This window comes from Ips typographus, linkage group LG4 (assembly GCF_016097725.1).
Source record: "Ips typographus isolate SLU linkage group LG4, UJ_Ityp_2.0, whole genome shotgun sequence".
Classification (NCBI taxonomy): domain Eukaryota; kingdom Metazoa; phylum Arthropoda; class Insecta; order Coleoptera; family Curculionidae; genus Ips; species Ips typographus.
This window is the reverse complement of record NC_138425.1, coordinates 6,763,495-6,780,717: the sequence shown is the minus strand read 5'-3', so window position 1 is coordinate 6,780,717 and position 17,223 is coordinate 6,763,495. Positions and strand designations below refer to the sequence as shown.

The 17,223-nt window shown below is 34.4% G+C and overlaps 3 protein-coding genes across 11 annotated transcripts in view; 1 reads left to right on the top strand and 2 right to left on the bottom strand.

Annotated features, from left to right (window-relative positions):
- The window catches only part of Tlk (Tousled-like kinase), a 52,318-nt gene extending 45,963 nt beyond the window's left edge, over nucleotides 1-6,355 (bottom strand). For 3 of the 5 annotated variants that reach the window (XR_014177990.1, XM_081978054.1, XM_081978050.1), the window contains exons 1-2: nucleotides 5,943-6,355; nucleotides 4,302-4,366 (exon numbers count right to left, since the gene is read on the bottom strand). Coding sequence is in view for 4 of the 5 variants with exons in the window: in XM_081978054.1 (XP_081834180.1) it covers nucleotides 4,302-4,332 (31 nt within the window). In the remaining variant the exon portion in view is untranslated. The remainder of the gene's footprint in view (nucleotides 1-4,301; nucleotides 4,367-5,942) is intronic. The other 2 variants (XM_081978053.1, XM_081978057.1) reach the window with 1 other exon arrangement.
- A 511-nt stretch (nucleotides 6,356-6,866) lies between these two features.
- On the top strand, nucleotides 6,867-12,904 carry LOC145728078 (late secretory pathway protein AVL9 homolog). The gene is made up of 10 exons (XM_081978065.1): nucleotides 6,867-7,083; nucleotides 8,328-8,525; nucleotides 8,583-8,808; nucleotides 8,870-9,059; nucleotides 9,112-9,350; nucleotides 9,402-9,687; nucleotides 9,744-9,949; nucleotides 11,665-11,836; nucleotides 11,892-11,980; nucleotides 12,035-12,904. The coding sequence occupies exons 1-10, from the start codon at nucleotides 7,015-7,017 to the stop codon at nucleotides 12,319-12,321; spliced, it is 1,962 nt and encodes a 653-aa protein (XP_081834191.1). The 5' UTR covers nucleotides 6,867-7,014; the 3' UTR covers nucleotides 12,322-12,904.
- A 207-nt stretch (nucleotides 12,905-13,111) lies between these two features.
- Nucleotides 13,112-16,682, bottom strand: LOC145728082 (G-protein coupled receptor 143-like). Of its 5 annotated transcripts, none has more exons than XM_081978070.1 (7): nucleotides 16,529-16,682; nucleotides 15,959-16,247; nucleotides 15,261-15,372; nucleotides 14,467-14,561; nucleotides 14,230-14,408; nucleotides 13,815-14,142; nucleotides 13,112-13,732 (listed from the first exon to the last, which is right to left on the bottom strand). In XM_081978070.1, exons 2-7 carry the CDS (start codon nucleotides 16,106-16,108, stop codon nucleotides 13,502-13,504), a joined length of 1,095 nt encoding a protein of 364 aa, XP_081834196.1. In that variant the 5' UTR covers nucleotides 16,109-16,247; nucleotides 16,529-16,682; the 3' UTR covers nucleotides 13,112-13,501. The 5 variants fall into 5 exon arrangements, with proteins under 5 accessions (XP_081834196.1, XP_081834199.1, XP_081834195.1 ...); XM_081978073.1 differs by lacking the exons at nucleotides 15,959-16,247; nucleotides 16,529-16,682 and adding exons at nucleotides 15,534-15,652; nucleotides 15,707-15,898; XM_081978069.1 differs by lacking the exon at nucleotides 16,529-16,682 and having other exon boundaries at nucleotides 15,959-16,429.
- Nucleotides 16,683-17,223: the final 541 nt, after the last annotated feature.

The window sequence follows — 17,223 nt, the reverse complement described above, 5'->3', positions numbered from 1 at the left end:
TCGCTAAAATTTCGTCTCTAAGTGAAACCCTCTTAAGGGCATCTATCATTATCCAGTTAAACTCCAAAAGAACTTCAATCCATCCACGTTTAGTCGCAAGACTCGCAAGTTAAAAGCCCTGCAGTAAAATGACTTAATCCCCAACCTCAAGTAAGCCTAAAAACTGTTATACTACCCTTAAACATACAATTGAAATATAACTGCGACGATAAGCGTGTAAAATTTGGCCGAAAACTGAAATTACCGTGAGTGTAAGGTAACACGACATCACGTCCTAAACTCTAAGGAAAATTATATTATTCCTGGGATGTAAAGGGAAGCCCAAGCCAGAAGCATTTTGTGCATTCAGAGACGGTGTCTTATCGATCGGAAGAATTATATAACGTGCTATGTAAACCCCAAACGTCGCTTATATACTTTTCTTTCTAAATAAGGCTCATGTTTTTAGGATGCCCGAGGAAAGAGATGCGTTTCTATTCTAAAGCAAATATTGATTTATACTTATTTTCGATTCTTCCTTTAGTGATCAAACCTGCATTAATTCAAGTATGACTCACGTAAAATATGGCTTTAAGCCCCCGTTTCACAATCACCCTAATAACTTTTGACAGAAGAATTCGAGGAATAAAGTTTAGACCAAAAAAAGTCAACTCAACTAAAAATGCATACAATTTCAATAAATATTTGTCTATAAATATGAACAAAATACAAAGTGTTTCAAAGCAAATCGTCTGGTTTAAAGGTGATTAAAATTTCCTCAGTGTTCGAAAGCGCAAAGGGCGCCGTCGAGTGAGATTGACCCAGTTGAGGGCGAATCGGAAGTTTAGGGAAACGGTCGAATTAAGGGAAACCTGGATGGTTATCTCGAAGGGCGTCGAAGTTCGGCGAGATTGAACGATGACTATGGGGCGTTTGTTGTTTTACAAGCAGAAGAATTAAGGAAAGTTGGCTTTGTTCTTTACAACAAAAACTTTCAGCTAATAAACTGTTGTTATTTTACGTACTCAGGTTAAAGTATTTATTCTACGTTAGTGGTTTTTGAACCTATTTCAATTGATAGAACAATCAGGTTTGAAAGATTTCGAGTAAAACTTGCAGGAGCAACCACGTAACTGTAGGAAATTTACCGCGTGTAGACAAGATTAAAATATCCGAATAAAATGTAAAACGAAATCTTACCGAAAGACACCGCCCTGCAACATCTAGTAAATTTCATGCCATATCGATTTTCTTATAAAACTTTAAAGAAACAAAAAGTATTACATTCTGCGCCATCCCTCGCCTAGCAGGCGCCTTCAGTTTCGTGCACAAACCGCGACTCTTACTATCAAATTGCACTTTTAAATAATATACTTACTACCTGCAATAGAGAGCATTTCTACATAATTTTAGTAAATATGATACCCTTTTTTATATGCAATGTAAAAAAGGGGGTTCTGCGTGCTTTCCATAAAAAATTCAAAGTAAGGGTTGAGGGAGAGTTCGAAATACATATTACAACTTGCAACCCTAGTTCCTTTGTGTTTGGTGTAAAAACAGTCTTAGCTAAATGAACCAGTTAGCTTGACCGGATTGAATAAGGAAAAGCAAACGTTTGTCCAGGTGGATAGAAACGCTACAAAATGAACAAATCCCCACCGTTGTGGCCACATTCGGTGGCAGAAACAACATCCAGCAGGATTCCGTTAACATCCAGCGAGATCGGGTCAATAAGAGTCTCCGACGGGGCTGCGGAAACCGGAGGGACCAACGAGGGGGCGACAGGAGGTAGTCGCGGCCCCCCCAAAAAACCCCTTCAACGAGCGGTCCCCCTTTTGTGCCACCACCCTGCCTTCCCCCCCGCGAACCGCCACTGCCATCACCGACTCCGTTGGCACTGTATGCATGCACCTGGGAATCGATCAGGGTGTCTTGTGTCCCGATTAGATCGGGCACGATGTGCGCATTTTATTTTATATGCGTATGTGTATTTCGAAACTAGCTTTATATGTATATAATAGTCCGGGTTGTGGTAATACATACGATCATCCATAGAGCTGCAGCTTATACAACTCCGAAGCGAGTTTATATGATTTATTAATTTGAACTTCAAATGTCCTTGACGTGATCCAATAAAACTACATTTTTAAAAACTATAATATTAAACTTATTTTTACTAATAGAATGGCGAATATGAGGGGTTATGTGATTATAACCAAAATCGCCCCTTTCAGAAAAAAAAACATCAAAAAAGCAGTGTTTTCCTTTTGGAAAAGGAAAATATTGCTTTCGAAAACAAAATTTTATTAAATCGTCGACAGCGTCAATCCCCTCATTTTGTTTCCAAGTGCGCAAAAACGGCAACAAGAAGAGGAAGGCCAAAACGTGACACGCCAAGCAAAATTAGCGCCCTCTTCAGTTTCACGTTGGCAATTGGCAAACCGTGTTGTTCCTTCTGTTTGCTAAATTTGCCTTGACACTCGTTTCCATCGACATACTAACAACAAGAGGACGAACCACTGAATTAAAAAATGTAAAGACTGCCAAACGTTAAACCTGCGGTCCGAGAGAGCGTTGCATATCGTGGTTCCTTGCGACACTCATTGTATTTAATAGAATAATAATTATCGTTTGCTAACTGCTGGTTGAATAATTATTAATATTTATAAAATTGTAGGATTATGTGGGTGTTTTTCCCTTATGTTTCAAGCAATTTTTCGAAAAGAAAGACATGCTGTAGTATTAATTGTCCTGATTTGGTTTCCAAGGTTTTCACGCATTTTTGCCATTATATAACTGTTAAAAAAGGGAAAAACGCATTTGAGTGGTATTAATGGACAACAGCCAAACCGTCGAAAGCCCAAGTGTGCTAAATAGCGACCCTGAATACTCTGGTCCACGATTTACATCCGTTCTTGTCGACTCGGAGTATTACTCCGCATTTACGCGATCTTTCCAGCTTTTAATTCAGACCAACAGAATATCAGTGGACAGATAATCCCGTTTACGATAAAAAATTAGCCGAATTTGAAGAATTGTCGAAAAATGCTTGATAAAAAGGTAACGTTAGTGATTACCAAATATCTTTGTTGCTACTTTTTAAATATTCTTTTTCTTCAATTGCCTTATCCTATTTGGACTTTGGTTATTAATATGGCAATTCGAATTTTATTAGCAGCTTGTCTAAACAATTGTATAGATGACAGTCCAAACCCCTTCTACCCTCCACCTTGCCCTGAAGGATAAGCTGCTTAAAGCGATATTTGTCGTGTCTCATCAGATGGCGAAAACATTCCAGTTTCCTTTTCTTTATCGTGAATTTGACTTCTTGTTGTTTGGCGATTCTTCTGAGTACTTCTGTTTGTGGCGTGATCCTTCCAGATCGGAGAACACGGCGATATAACATCAACATTTCAAAGACGGAGAAGTTTTCCTTAAAAATAATTAATTGGACAACTAACTGAAATACTGTTAAAAATATTATTCAATAGAAAATACTATACGCACAAAACTTGAATTAGATATCACAAAAACTTTGCGAGTTACTGTAGGCAAATGTGACGTTCTAATGCCATGTTTGTATGATTTTTGCCTCAGCTGATTTATTTGACAACTTTTGTTACATATTATGTTACATATGGTGATACATCGTTTAGAATATCGATGGTAGAAATCCTATCGAAAACGTTTCCCTCGCAACCGGCAAATCCGCGAAGAAGGCTGAAAGCGGCAAATAACAAGAGCGCATTGTCGGGAACGAGGAGGAAATCGCAATCGGGCCCGCGCGACCGCACATCATTGGTCAGCGCAAAACGCAACAAGTGGCTCACTGCCGAAGATGCACCCGATTATACGCCACGTTGCCAAACTTCCTAAAAGGTAAACGTTTCATCCACGTTGCAAAACCACAAAGACCAAATATGCTCAAATCTTCTTTCTCGTCTCTCACTTTTACTCTCAATTCTTCATTATTATTTCTCTTGTTGAATCTATACAATAATTAGCATTGACATCCTACACTTCAGATTGATGTTTAAGTAAAACCAAACGGTAACATATAAACCATGAAACTTAAGGACTTAAGGATTTTTTTTCTTCCCTTTCCTGAGCCATTTTGAGGATTGGAACAAATTTACCTTAAGATTTAATTAATTAAACTTCTAGATAGAAAAATCTGTTTTTTGGTCTAAACATAAATAAGTCCCCACATATCGTTGCAGCTGAAGAAATCACAGAAAATATTTGTAAAGAAATAACAGAAGGGGTTCTATTTTTAGTTGCAAGGCTTATGTATACAATCGATAAGGCAAGACCAAACTTACCGCCTCCAGAGAAACTCCGGTTATCTGTCATTTCGCGGAACGCCTTTTCGCGACTCCATTTGACCCTGAAACGCAAGTTAAATATTAATATTCAATAAAATTTTACGTATTTGATTACATATTATATGTATATTGCATCCTGATCTGGCAGTTACAATAAACACTCTACACAGACAACAATCTTAGAATAAATAATTGACCTTGACAGACCTGCTGGATTTTAATTTTATTTTAATTATATTTACACAGATCTAGTGGGACACATAAAGATTGAAAGAAGACTGATAGATGTAACTTTAGTAGTTTAGAATAAATTCTTTTTATTCTAAAGTCATGACTAAATAGATAAGAAAGGAATCAGAACTATTCTATTAAGTACGTTTTATTGGAATTGCGTCCATATTAGTTACAATTAGAAAGGTGATTTTTGGAGAGGGACAATAAGTTGCTAGCTAGCTTGACATCAACTTTCTTCCCTAGCCCTGAAGAAGTTTATGTAGAATAAACCAAACATTGGAAAAGAATTTAGATTAGCAACTTATTGTCCCTCTCCGCCAATCACCTTTCCTAAGCTATTAAGTGGTTAGGTCATCTCATTTTATTACTTTGTTTTTTTTCACCATATTATGGAAATCACTAACAAAATCAAAAAGTTACTGACAGTTTGGTGAAGGACTTGCAGCTTTCTTAGAAGCTAATTAAATGCAAAAACTAGTAGGAATGTTTCTTATAAAATTATAGAGAGTTATACTGCAATAAAGCAAAAACTAAACCATTTACATATCTTCTCTGCCAGATGGAAAGCAAGTGTAATGTCAGGATGTCACAATAACATAATTTGACAGTTGACAAATGACAAAAGAGGCCAAAGTTTTAAAGTTGTTTGTACTTTGACAAATTATTTAACCTTATTCAATTATCACTTATTTGGGGTAAAAGATAAGTTTAGATAAGATAGATTTTTTGCACCTGACCTGTCACATTGAAATCACAACAAACCCCCATTTGCACCATCTCATTTTAAGCCAAGCCTAAGTTGAGTTTGATTTTAAAAGTCAGTCAGGCTTAATTTAAACTTGGCTTAAAGTATAACAATGCAATAACAACATTAATATTGGAATTTTGGAAAAGTAAGGTTCAATCTTGGGTTTAGTTGCATAGGTACTTTAAAACTAAATTCAAATAGGTGAAAGCAATGTAATTGTGTTTGATCAGACATTAGGTAGTAGTAGAATTAGCAAAACCTAGAGGAAAACTTTATGAATATCCAATACCCACTAAAAGGAATTTAACTAATTTACTTCAAAACAAAAACAACTTTTTGGCTTAAACTAGCCTTAGTTTTTAAGCCAGGAGTACCTTACAAAGCCCCACAAACCCTTGAATAGCCCTTAAGAGGATATAGGTAAATACAGGCAAGGACAAGAAGAACCTTATTATCAAGGGTATAAGAACCAGGTAAAAAACTAAACTATCAAAGGTCTTTCCCAAATGTTTTGTACTTGAATCTTTCAATACCTCATACCTAGACATAAAAAGCACATCCAGGTGTACAAATGATGTTCCGTATTTAAATACCTACATCAATAGAATTTACTACATTTTTTTAAGATTTGGAATATGAAAACTGTAGGTACTTACTCTGTGTTTGCTCAAGTTTCCTATTAAACCAGTGAGAAAAACGTGGTTTTCGATAGGGGAATCCAAAAAGTAGAAAGTATAAAAACTTTTCCAAAAAAATTAACTAATACAATCACAGAAAAAAACTCGCGAGAGAAAGATGGCGACTGATTGCCAGTTGCCGATTATTTTTTACAGGGCAATTTAAACGGTTTGTTGGTCAACAAATCACCCAGATAACGACGTTTTGCACTTTTTTACACTGAACCGCGACGATTTTACCAGCTCGGACGGGTCGAAAACGGCCCTTTGGCCTTCAAATTACCGGAAAAAAGATGACAGTTCATTCAATCCTATCACAAATTGATCTACTTTTGTAAAGCAAAATGTTTTCAGCATAGGAGATGTCTAATGTAAGCAAAGGATTTTAGGTGACGGTGACAGAACTGTCGGTCGGGAAATCGGCCGTGTTCAGTGGGAAAATAAACAAACTATTATACCGGCCCATTGGCGCTAGACCGCCCTCTGTTTGCACGCTGACAAAGTAATCGCCTTTCACCAATTTTCAAATTATATTTTTATAATTAAAAGTTCTAAAAAAAAATTCTAGTAGAAAAAATTATAAATAATTTTTTGTTTGTATGTAAGGGTTGAATATTGAAATCGTTGTTTTCTAGTGGTAATTAAATTAATAGCCAAAAAAAGATAGGCAACCATTGTGCACTAAATAACTCCATTATAAAATTGCTGAATTTCTGTTTCTGAACAGTCCACCGCTAGGTTAGTGTTATGCAACCACACCTACATTTGATATAAAATCATTTTACAATTTATTGATCACATGATCAGCTTATTGAAAAGCATGAGCAATGTCAGATGGTTACTTCATTCAGTCTGGAAAACAGCTGTTTAGCTTCGTTTGTTATTGTCAATAACTGCAAGTTGTCAACAAGCGATTTCCACTCTTGACTTTTGTTATCATTTTGCCTTGAAATTAAAGTAAAATATCAATATCAATAGTACAATTCAGAAAGCCGCCAGCTATTTTGTTGATTTTAATGCTGTGCACCATTCCTAGAAAAAGTGACCAAACATGGACGATCCGGAGAACCCGATTTTGTACGTTCTAGTAGTGGGGTTCCATCACAAAAAGGGCTGCCAAGTGAGTAAACCCACTAATATATTAATTAAACACTTGCTTTAAGAATTTAGTGTTCACACTGTTATCTAGAGGTTTCAGTTGAGTATGCAATTATTGCATGCATTATAATGAAGCCTGTATCAGATAAGTAAGTTGAGAAGCAATAAAACACAGAGACTAAACTGACACACTAGTACAGAGAATGGGGGTTTTGTTATATGGTTTTCAGTACTTCAGTCACTTCAGTGTTAGAACCAAGTTGTAATGTAAATAAATAAATAAATGCAATGCCTACATACATCAGCAACTCTGCTGTTATTTTAGAACAGACACAGGCTTTGGGAGGCATATTAATTAATTAGCAGTACCCAGAAATTGATCTTTGAAATGAGGCATTAAGAGCAAAAGTGACCCCCCATATAAAACTTTTGAAAAAATAGAAAAGAAAGAGTTTAAATACCTGAAAATAATTAGAAACAATGTAATTTTCATATAAGTTAGGGCATTTGACTTATTTGTAAGGTGTTTATCATTTAACATTAATATTTAAATAAGTGTGGTCTTAGTCACTTTTGTTGTTATCACTTCAAATATGTCTGTTTGGTGGTGATTCATTAAACTATTAATAAAAGCGAGAATAAAAGTCTATAAATAGTATTTTAACTAATTTCTTTGATCTGAATAGAGTCTAAAATGATGTTCAGTTGAAACTATTTAAGAGAAGCATCAAGATTACATTATTGTTAAAAATCTTTTACAAGATTACCTGAAGCACTACATCAACAGAAATATGAAAAATTGTGTGAAAGTGAAACCTGTAAATGTTTCTGAAGTGCAGATTCTGCTTTTTTTTTTAATGGATTGTTGGTGAGAGTTTTAGTTGCAATATTAACTGATCAGTGAAGAAAATTTAATTTCTATAGCTACTCACTTATTATTTGGGTTTGTTTGTAAAACTGTCTTCTAACCAAAGTCAAATAAAATCACCAAGATTTTCATGTGTAAAGTTTATTGCAGATAATAGCCTGTGCAGAAGCCTTTACACAAAAATAATTCACACAACATGATAAAGCAGTGAAACTAATGTAGACCGGTGAAGAAAGGCCATTTCCATCTCTACTCCCATCAAATAAAATTATCCCAATCAGCCAACTGCTTCATATTTATCTGCTTTATTTCTTACTGTTTTTGTTTCACTAAATTTCAAAAACATTAAATTTATGAGACATTTCAAACAAAACTTAAATAATATATTCTTCCTGCAGGTGGAATATTCTTTTCCTCCTCTTGTTCCTGGCGCCCCCAATGAATGCCCGGCAGGGTGGAAGTATTTACCAACTTTAGCGCTACCAGACGGATCGCACAACTATGAAGATGACACTGTTTTTTTCCACTTGCCTAGCTTAACCAATTCAAAAGAAACTGTATTTGGAATTTCCTGTTTTCGACAAATACCAGTAGAAGTATGTTTTTGAAGGTTTACTCACAGTTGTTGGTTTGTACACAACATGTTTTTGTAGAAATTAAAGAACCGCACATCAGATATTACGCGAACTACGGTTCAAAAATCAGTTTGTGTGTTGAGTAGGATACCTTTATATGGACAAATTCAAGTGAAAATGGCATTGATTACCCATGCATATTTTGACGAGGGGGATTTTAGTAAAGTTTCTATTTTAGAAGACACCTTTCACCACTTAAATGCTGTAATGAGTCAGGCAGATACTAGACAGCAAGCTTTTGTAGGTAAGATTTACTGGCTTTCCTGGTATGGAATGTGAGAATTTATACCTAAATTTAATGTTAGGTTTGTCAGCTAGAGATTTTATATTGCAATGGAAACATAAGGCTCTTCTTTTGTTTAAATTGCTTCTACTGGAGAGACGGGTAATGTTTTACAAGTCTCCCGTTCTACCTTTGTGTTCTACTATATTAACTCTAGTTTCATTATTCCCTGAAATGATTGAAAAAGGGTTAAAGCAAGCAGCTTGTATTAGGTGAGCAACTCGAAATGTAGTATAAGATCTAAAGTTGGATATATGTTTGAAGATTGTCAAGGCCAATGTCTCCAATGCCGGAATTTTCCGATGAGGATTCTCCAGTAGATCTTTCTGCTAAAAGTATAGTTCAAAATGGGTGCAGCCAAGATGATAATAAATCCCCTAAAGTGGATTCCAAAATAATAAATGCAGAGGTCACAGATAATGAATGTGTCAAACTGGAACCTGTAGAAAACGGTATTGAAATAACGGAATCTGCTTCGTTTGGTAGCAAAGAGGAAACTAATTGTACAATATTTAGGTAGTGAAGTGGCAAGGATTTTAGATTATTTTTTTTAGGTCTGTGTGAAAGAAATAACAGTCTTCGTCGAGACGTTAGTTTGGACACAATGGCCGATTCGGTACAAAGCACCTTAAACTACGTAACCCAAGTTAATACCGAAAATTGCGGTTTTCCTTTACCCATATTCACTAAAGGCTCTCTTTGTTTACCGTACTTATCTTTACCATATTTAGATCTACTTACTGACGTAAATGTGAGGAGTTACGTAGTAGGTGCTACTAACGTGCTGTTTAAGCAAAAACAACAACTCTACGATGTGTTGGTCGATATCGACACCTGCAGGTAATTTTTATTAGTTCAGTAGGGAGAGTAGTAACAATTGGAGTTTTTGATTCAAGGATAGAGTGCCAAGATGTGGCCCTACGAAAGTTTTTACATTTATCTACAGAAGACTTAAGGTTTGCTGATTATATAGTGAAACACGTGTCCGAAGAACGGCACGATGTTTTTCTGGACGGCGTCGGCTATGAAGGGGGAGACGAGTGGATTCGGACTCAATTTAGAATTTATCTGTTGTGTTTATTAAGGACTTCTACACTACCTGGTTAGTTATTAGATTATAAGATTGTCGGAATTTATGAGAATAAGTTATAGAACCATGTAGTTGCTGTTATCCATAAACCACCAGCCATAATATCGCGTTAAAGATTTGAAACAGGTTGGCCGTTGATTGCCTGGTAATTTGTGTATGACTGTACAAAAACATATTCATTATACAGGGTGGTCCAGTTTTAAATGTCAATAATTCACCAATCGATAGCCCATCAAAAAATAAGTTGACATGCATTATGTCATTTTCCTGAATAACGCTTCCTAAGGAAGACACAAACCTCCAAAATTAAATTTTAAAAATGTTTTTTTTGCTACAACTGTCAAACCGTTGGACCAATTTTGATCAAATTTGGAACAAGTACACCGAAAATAGTCAATAACAGGATTTTTTGACTAATGTTTATGGCGTTCAATTTTTTAGACTATAAGTAGTGTAAAACTGATCATTCAATTCAAACTTTTTTTTTATTCAATTAAACACTGGTAACAATCCGAAATCCGAAACGGTCCGAATTTTCGGACTAATTTTATTCTAAAAATTAGAGTTTAAGACTAATATTGTAGCATTTAATGCCAAAATTGTTTACTTTCATCAATGAAGAGTCTGAAACTTAACTTTTACTATAAAAAATAGTTTAAAATTTTTCAGTCTTAAAGCACAGTGAAGCGTTTAGAAGTCAATTTAATAAAAATAGTTTTTTAAGTGTGCTATGTCAAAAACTTGGTGAAGATAACCCTGAAATTCCATTTTCCAAGCTGAAAGCAGTGTTAAAGCTCTAAAAATAGTCCAGAGTTGTAAGAAAATGAAAAGCAAAATAAAAAAACCTGAAAAGTTAGTCTTCAAGACAATTTTCATGAATCTAATGTCAATATCCTGTATTTAAGACTAAAATATTGAAATGTATTTTCAAATTATGAAAACTTACTCCAAATGCAAAATTTAAGCTTTTGATGTCACTTTTCATTGGTTCAGAGTTACTTTTTGGTATCCAAGTCAATTTTCGGGTTGAAATGTGTTAATTTGTTGTCAAAAATTCTAGATAAAGTAGTTTTCATGGCTACAAGTCAATTTTCACTACTAAAGTTTTTCAACTTCTCTGAAAACTATAACGACTGACTACAAAGACAGTTTTTAAGCCTCTCAAGTCGATTTTCACAGTTTCAAAGTAAATTTACTGGTTTCTAAGTCAATTTTCAAAACTAAAGTCTTTCAATTTGTCTGAAAACTATGAAAACTGGCTACAAAGACATTTTTTAAGCTTCTTAAGTCAATTTTCACCGATTTTAAGACAATTTTTAAGTTGGGTTGGGTTGGTTTTGGGTCTTTGAACGTAATAACTCAATTATTTCGTAAACGAAGTTTCAAATGATAATTTTATAAGAGATAGTTATTTTGTCAAATTGAACAAGTAAAGTAAAAAAAAAAAACAAACAGTTTCGACAAACGTCATTAACATCACATAATGGATATTAATTTCATATGTAATTGTTCTAAATTTGATTAAAATTGCTCCAGCAGTCTGACAGTTATGACAAGAAACTGATTTTTTAAACTGAACATTTATGGACTGTATTTTCCTTGGGAAGCATTTTTCAGGAAAATGACATAATGTATGTGAACTTATTTTTTGATGGGCTATCCAATGGTGAATTATTGACATTTAAAACTGGACCACCCTGTATACTCAAATAATCACAACAACACAGATGGAAACAGAGAGGCAGACCATTTTAACGCCAGCTTCTTGACCACTTGGAAAGACACGCACAACTACAAAATGTGGTTAAGCAGTCATCACTCTGGCATTTTAGCGGTACATCCAGGTCATCCGTTCGCAGGTCAACTATCAGTGGCTGACATGAAGCTGCGATTGTCCCAGTACGTTTTTGTTTACTGTCCTAAATACCTAAAAACTAAATTTTGGTCTACTTAGTACCATGCAAACAACTGAGGGAGGTCGAAAGTTAGGACAGGCCATGACGTCGACCGGTAGGGCGGTGGCTACTACCAGTAAAGCTGTCGGTGCGTGATTAGAACTACCGCCATCACTTAGAGTTCTTAAAGTAAGATTTTCAGGAGGAGCAATTTCTCAAGCAAAAGGCGCATTTTCAAATTGGTGGAATAATCTAGTTATCAGCCCTGAACCGGGCTTAGGCAAGGAAGTGACCTCTGAAGGAGTTGCTTTCGCCGAGGAGCCAAAGCTGTGTAACGAAGATTTGCTGGACAGTTGCAAAGTAGCAGTGACTACTAACCCTGAAGTACTAAACAGTATTAAAACAAGCATTCAAGTTTCTAGCCCTGAATTGAAGACAAAAAACGAATCTCTAGGCACTCACCAATCTGGTCAAGTGCATACAGTTTAGGAGTGAGTCAATTAAAGATTTTCCTTTTATTATAAACATTCCATTATTTTGTTAATGTAAGTTTGAAACCTACAAATTCTTTTTAGTTTCTGTTGTAATGATAGAACAATGAGTATTTTAATTCAAGAAATGTGATCATAGTTCTTACATATAATTATTATATTTTTTTTGTTTTATTGTTTGTGTATTATAAAGAGATTTTAACGTTATTTATTTTGCCAAGGCCAAAAAAATTGGTCCTTTAATTTTATATTTAGGTTGCTCAAGTTTTTGTTTAGTGTAACTCTCTTTGGCCTTTTTCTACTTAAACACATTCAGGGACTCTTAGCAAAATGTTGCGGTGTTTACAATCCTGATTAATAGTTCCATTTAATAAAATGCTCGCCAACGTGATCCATAACTTAGATTTCGTATATAACTGTTTTAATATTATAGTTCTCATATTAAACACATTTTAATAGGTAAATTGTCCACGTTTTTGTATTTGCGAACAGATTTAGGACTGTGCAATAGATTGTGCCACTTGGAAAAAGTACTTGTCTATTTATGTAAGTATTCAATAAAAAAAATTAAAAACTACAAATGTTGTTAAGTACCTGTTAGAGCTACAATGTTACCAAGAATACTACGTTTCTCCTTTCTCTCCGGTTTTCTCACAATTTTCTAAAATGATAAAGTTTTATTTTTTATGTACCAGGTTCTTAAATGGTGTTGCAACCATTGGCCAGATGACTTAATTGAACTTTGAAATACGGCAATAGCTATTTTTATAATAAATAAAACTCTTGAAAACAATAAAAAAAAGTGCAAATGTATTGAAATAAAATTAAACATATAATAAATGACAACATTATTAAAATTACAATATAACAAGTACTAATCTATACCTAAATAAAATTGTATTTGTATTTGAGTTATGAATATTTCAATCATTTCATTATAATATATGGGGGTCTCCAATAGAATAGTCTTAATATTGATTGTATATGGTCCAATAGGATTATTTTCTATCAGAGTCCCCTTCAAAACCTTTAAATTTACGTAAAAAACTGATAAAAAAAAACTTTAAAATGTTTGCTTTACTCAACACACTGATATCACACAATTATGATCTTCAAAGCAAAACCAGCATTTGACTATTTACATATTTGATGTTTCCTTTACCAAGGTTTTCCAGTCATTAGGGCAAACTTTTGTAACCGTTTATACTATTAGCGGGTGCGTTTTGCAATAAAGGGTAAATCTCTTCTCTGATTGTCTCCCTGGACGTGGTACTGCTACCTGGCGAACTTGCAACACAGTAATAAGAATTTTCGTAATGTCTCCAAGGTACGATCACTTTTTCGGACCCTGAACTCCATCTTCTGTACACTATAGCGTTGAAAAATGCCTGTAGAGGATTTGTGAAAGCCTACAGTAACAGAAACTATTGTTAAGAATTTAATCACTAGGAGCTTAAACATTTTGTTTAATTTTCAGACAATTCAACTCACCATAATGTACCAGATCATCACAACAGACTTCCAAGGGAAACGATAAGCTAAAGTCCATAATAAGCAGCCATTAATCAGATTGGGCAGCCAACAGACATAGAAAACCAAATTGATTACGGCAAATTTCAGTTTAATCGCCTCCAAAATTTCCCTTTCACGACTGGTAAATTGGCCGGACGTGCAGGTGATAATAGCCTTCATATCTTCGATCGAATGCTTGTATAAAATAGGGTTAGTAACCATTACTACCAGAATAGGGATGTATGTGATGATGTAGTTGGGAAGGATTCTGCCCAGGACCGATTCATGATTAACCGAAGCGTGGCAACTGCAATAAATAACATTCTCATTCAGATTGATTCATTTTGAAACTTATTGAACTAATTATTTTAAGAACAAAGTTACCAAAACTCACTCAGCGTTAGGTAAATAAAGTAGCGACAGCCCTGTAACTGTGGTGATTGCCGGAATCACCCAGGCAGCTAGATGGTAGTATTTAAAGTGACCTTCTTCCTGACTTAAAATGTACCGCATGTCAATTGCGTAGCACAGAGTCCAAATCCACGTCGATGTGTAAAAATACTGAATAAGGGCCTAAATTGGGAAATCATTAAATCAATATCAATATATACTATGGAAAAGTGAATTATACCGAAGAAACTGCACAAAACATTACGCTCTCATCGTCATGGAGTGCTGGCATGATGTTCTTACGACTCATCCATATCATCGATCTGGCAAATACCCCTTAAATTTGTTGTGATATTCGTAGTTTTCGGACCGAATAACTTAATTATATACAGGGTGTTCAGTAAGTAGATGTATGTCTGAATAATTTCAAGATTCGTGAGTATTATTATGTTTGATTGACTGAGTACAAAAAACACTATTTCAAAATATATCAATACAACTCATTTTTTATAACCACAGAATATAAATATACAAGTTTCTTGCATATATTTTTACAAATTACTTGTTTTATAGGTTTATAAAATCAATAAAATCAATAGTGTGAAAAATAAAACTTTATCTTTTATATTAACCAAACTTTAAAATAGCAATTTTATTATTATGCAATATAAAAATAATAAATCCACAGGTACTTAATTTAATATTGAAAGTGACCTCCGTTAAGCACCTGATAATGGCTTGTAATAAAATGTGTTATAATAAAATTTATATATTTAAATCGCCAATAGTTTCAGGGTTTGTTGTAAAATAATTTTTTTTTATTCCCACAAAAAGTGTAATATAGTGGGATATAGGTATAGGTCCAGAGACCTTATAATTTCGAGAAGAGCTTAATATTCTATCATGAGCTAGAGATATTTTTGAGAAATTCAATTTTCTTCTATGAAAAATAGACTTATTACGACCTGATTTTGAATTATCTTCTCTCTATTATACCTATATCCTGTACTACTATCCTTACTAATAATTATTTACCTACAGCAGCAAACAAATCGGCCATGGCTAACCAAACAATGATTCTTCTTCCTCTCTCAGCAGAAAACGACATCCATCTATGACTGTTTGCAAATTGCTTTCTTGGTAAAACCTTAAATTGAATATTAATACATTATAAACCAATTTTTCTGGTTGTTTTTATTGATAAGTTTCTTCCAACGTCACTCAGGGTTCAATACAAAAGAGTTCTTTTAAAAGTACCAATCTAGAATCTGTAATACCATTTACCAAGAAGTAATAATATCTGCTTACAAAATAACGTATCACTTAATTAATCAATTTTCATGTCACGAATGAAATCGCAAAATACCCACAATATGCAACTATCGGATCCGCCTAGAAATTCTATCAAAACGATTTTACCATGAATTCTATAAATAAGCGTGCTTGTGAGCAAAAAGTAGGATATTTAATTGCTAAATTACCTCAACATTTAACAATCGGCTCGAACATCGGTGATTAACACTACACGTAACCGATTGTTTAAAAAGCTGAGTAAATTTGCTTTTGTTGTAGATAGGTACTGCTTTGATACAATGTTGAAGGTTTTAGCCAGGCACTGGCATGTCGTGACTTGTGGCTTACCACAAAAATTCCGAACCCTATTCAAAATTGGTTGCGCTGTATCCAACATGATTTTTAATTATTTTTTTTTAGCTAATGTAGAGTGGACTTACTTGATACACTGCACCTAGAATGCCTAATCCAGAAGACAACAAACACACAATATTATAGGAGTTGGTGTTAAATTCTTCAGCAATAGTCACAGCTACATCAGTCCCATTTCCATGATGACAACAAAAGGTTTGAATAGTTGGATCCGACATTTTTCTTCACGCAATTCTCCCTACAAACCCGACCAAGCTTTGCAACTTAACAGAAACCCTACAAGAACTGTAGGAAAGTAGAAAACCGAAGGTTTCAGATTGCAGACAGCTCCGACATGTTCCCGGCAGTGTTGTTGAACTTTAACACAAAATAAGATAAATTCGGCTACGGAAATTTTATAGTTAAATTAAGCAAATCTTGATATATGTCGGTTTCTGATTAAAATGTAAATATATGCATGGTTCGAGACGGTTAAGGCTACGAAATGATACACTTGATAAAGGCCGATATCAGTTCAATGAAAAAGCAACAAATTTTCATTTTGTCGTATATGTATGTGTTTACAGTACTTTGAGATAGGGATTGTTTGCTTTTGTTGTTGAGATTTAAATTGTAGTTCTATATTGTTTTTCTCTTACCATGTGGTGGCGGTTTTACAGAGTGGTCCAAATGATAGCTTTATAAAATTATTGCTTTTAAGGGTCGCACACTAGATTAGAAAGGTTAAGTGTGTCAATTTACAGAGTAGATAAAAAAAATAGCATAGATCATTGCTTCCAAACCAGTTTTCGTACTATATTACCGACAGTGTCATCTGATTTTTTTAAGAGCTCAAAAAACCCAGTTTCAATACTTTTAAACCTTAATTTCTGGAGAAAATCAATGAGTTGTAACAGTTACATCATTCGAAGCCTGGAAAACCCCAACTACACACTTCCTTATTATCTCCAATTAGTAAATTTGGAAACCCTGCATAATTGAAAATAAATGATAATAACATAATAAAGGTATATTAGAAAGTGATTTAAAACTCCTCTACAAATGGAGGTCGTAAACTACTATAGGTACTAAAAACTGCAGATTAATATTATTGATTTTTCTGAGGTCTGATGATTTAGAAAAAAAAACCTTTAGATACTTTAAAAAGTAATTTAATAAATTAGCCTACTTTATATCACTCACGCTTTAAACCTAACTTAATATTCTTCAATGCAATCTCCAGAAGGGCTTCTGGCCTGACCTGGAGGGCATGACACAATAGGTACATCGATAGCGTTTCTATTGTCCAGGATAGTCTTCCCTGTTATACCGGTATTATTGCTGTTGCTTACTT

Coding starts and splice junctions, on each gene's coding strand:
- LOC145728078 (XM_081978065.1), top strand. CDS start 7,015: ATGGACGATCCGGAGAACCCGATTTTGTACGTTCTAGTAGTGGGGTTC. Junction 9,351..9,401: donor TAGCAAAGAGGAAACTAATT/GTACAATATTTA, acceptor TATTTTTTTTAG/GTCTGTGTGAAAGAAATAAC. Junction 9,950..11,664: donor AAGGACTTCTACACTACCTG/GTTAGTTATTAG, acceptor ACAACAACACAG/ATGGAAACAGAGAGGCAGAC.
- LOC145728082 (XM_081978070.1), bottom strand. CDS start 16,108: ATGTCGGATCCAACTATTCAAACCTTTTGTTGTCATCATGGAAATGGG. Junction 15,373..15,958: donor TTCTAGGTGCAGTGTATCAA/GTAAGTCCACTC, acceptor ATTCAATTTAAG/GTTTTACCAAGAAAGCAATT. Junction 14,143..14,229: donor CTTTATTTACCTAACGCTGA/GTGAGTTTTGGT, acceptor TATTTATTGCAG/TTGCCACGCTTCGGTTAATC.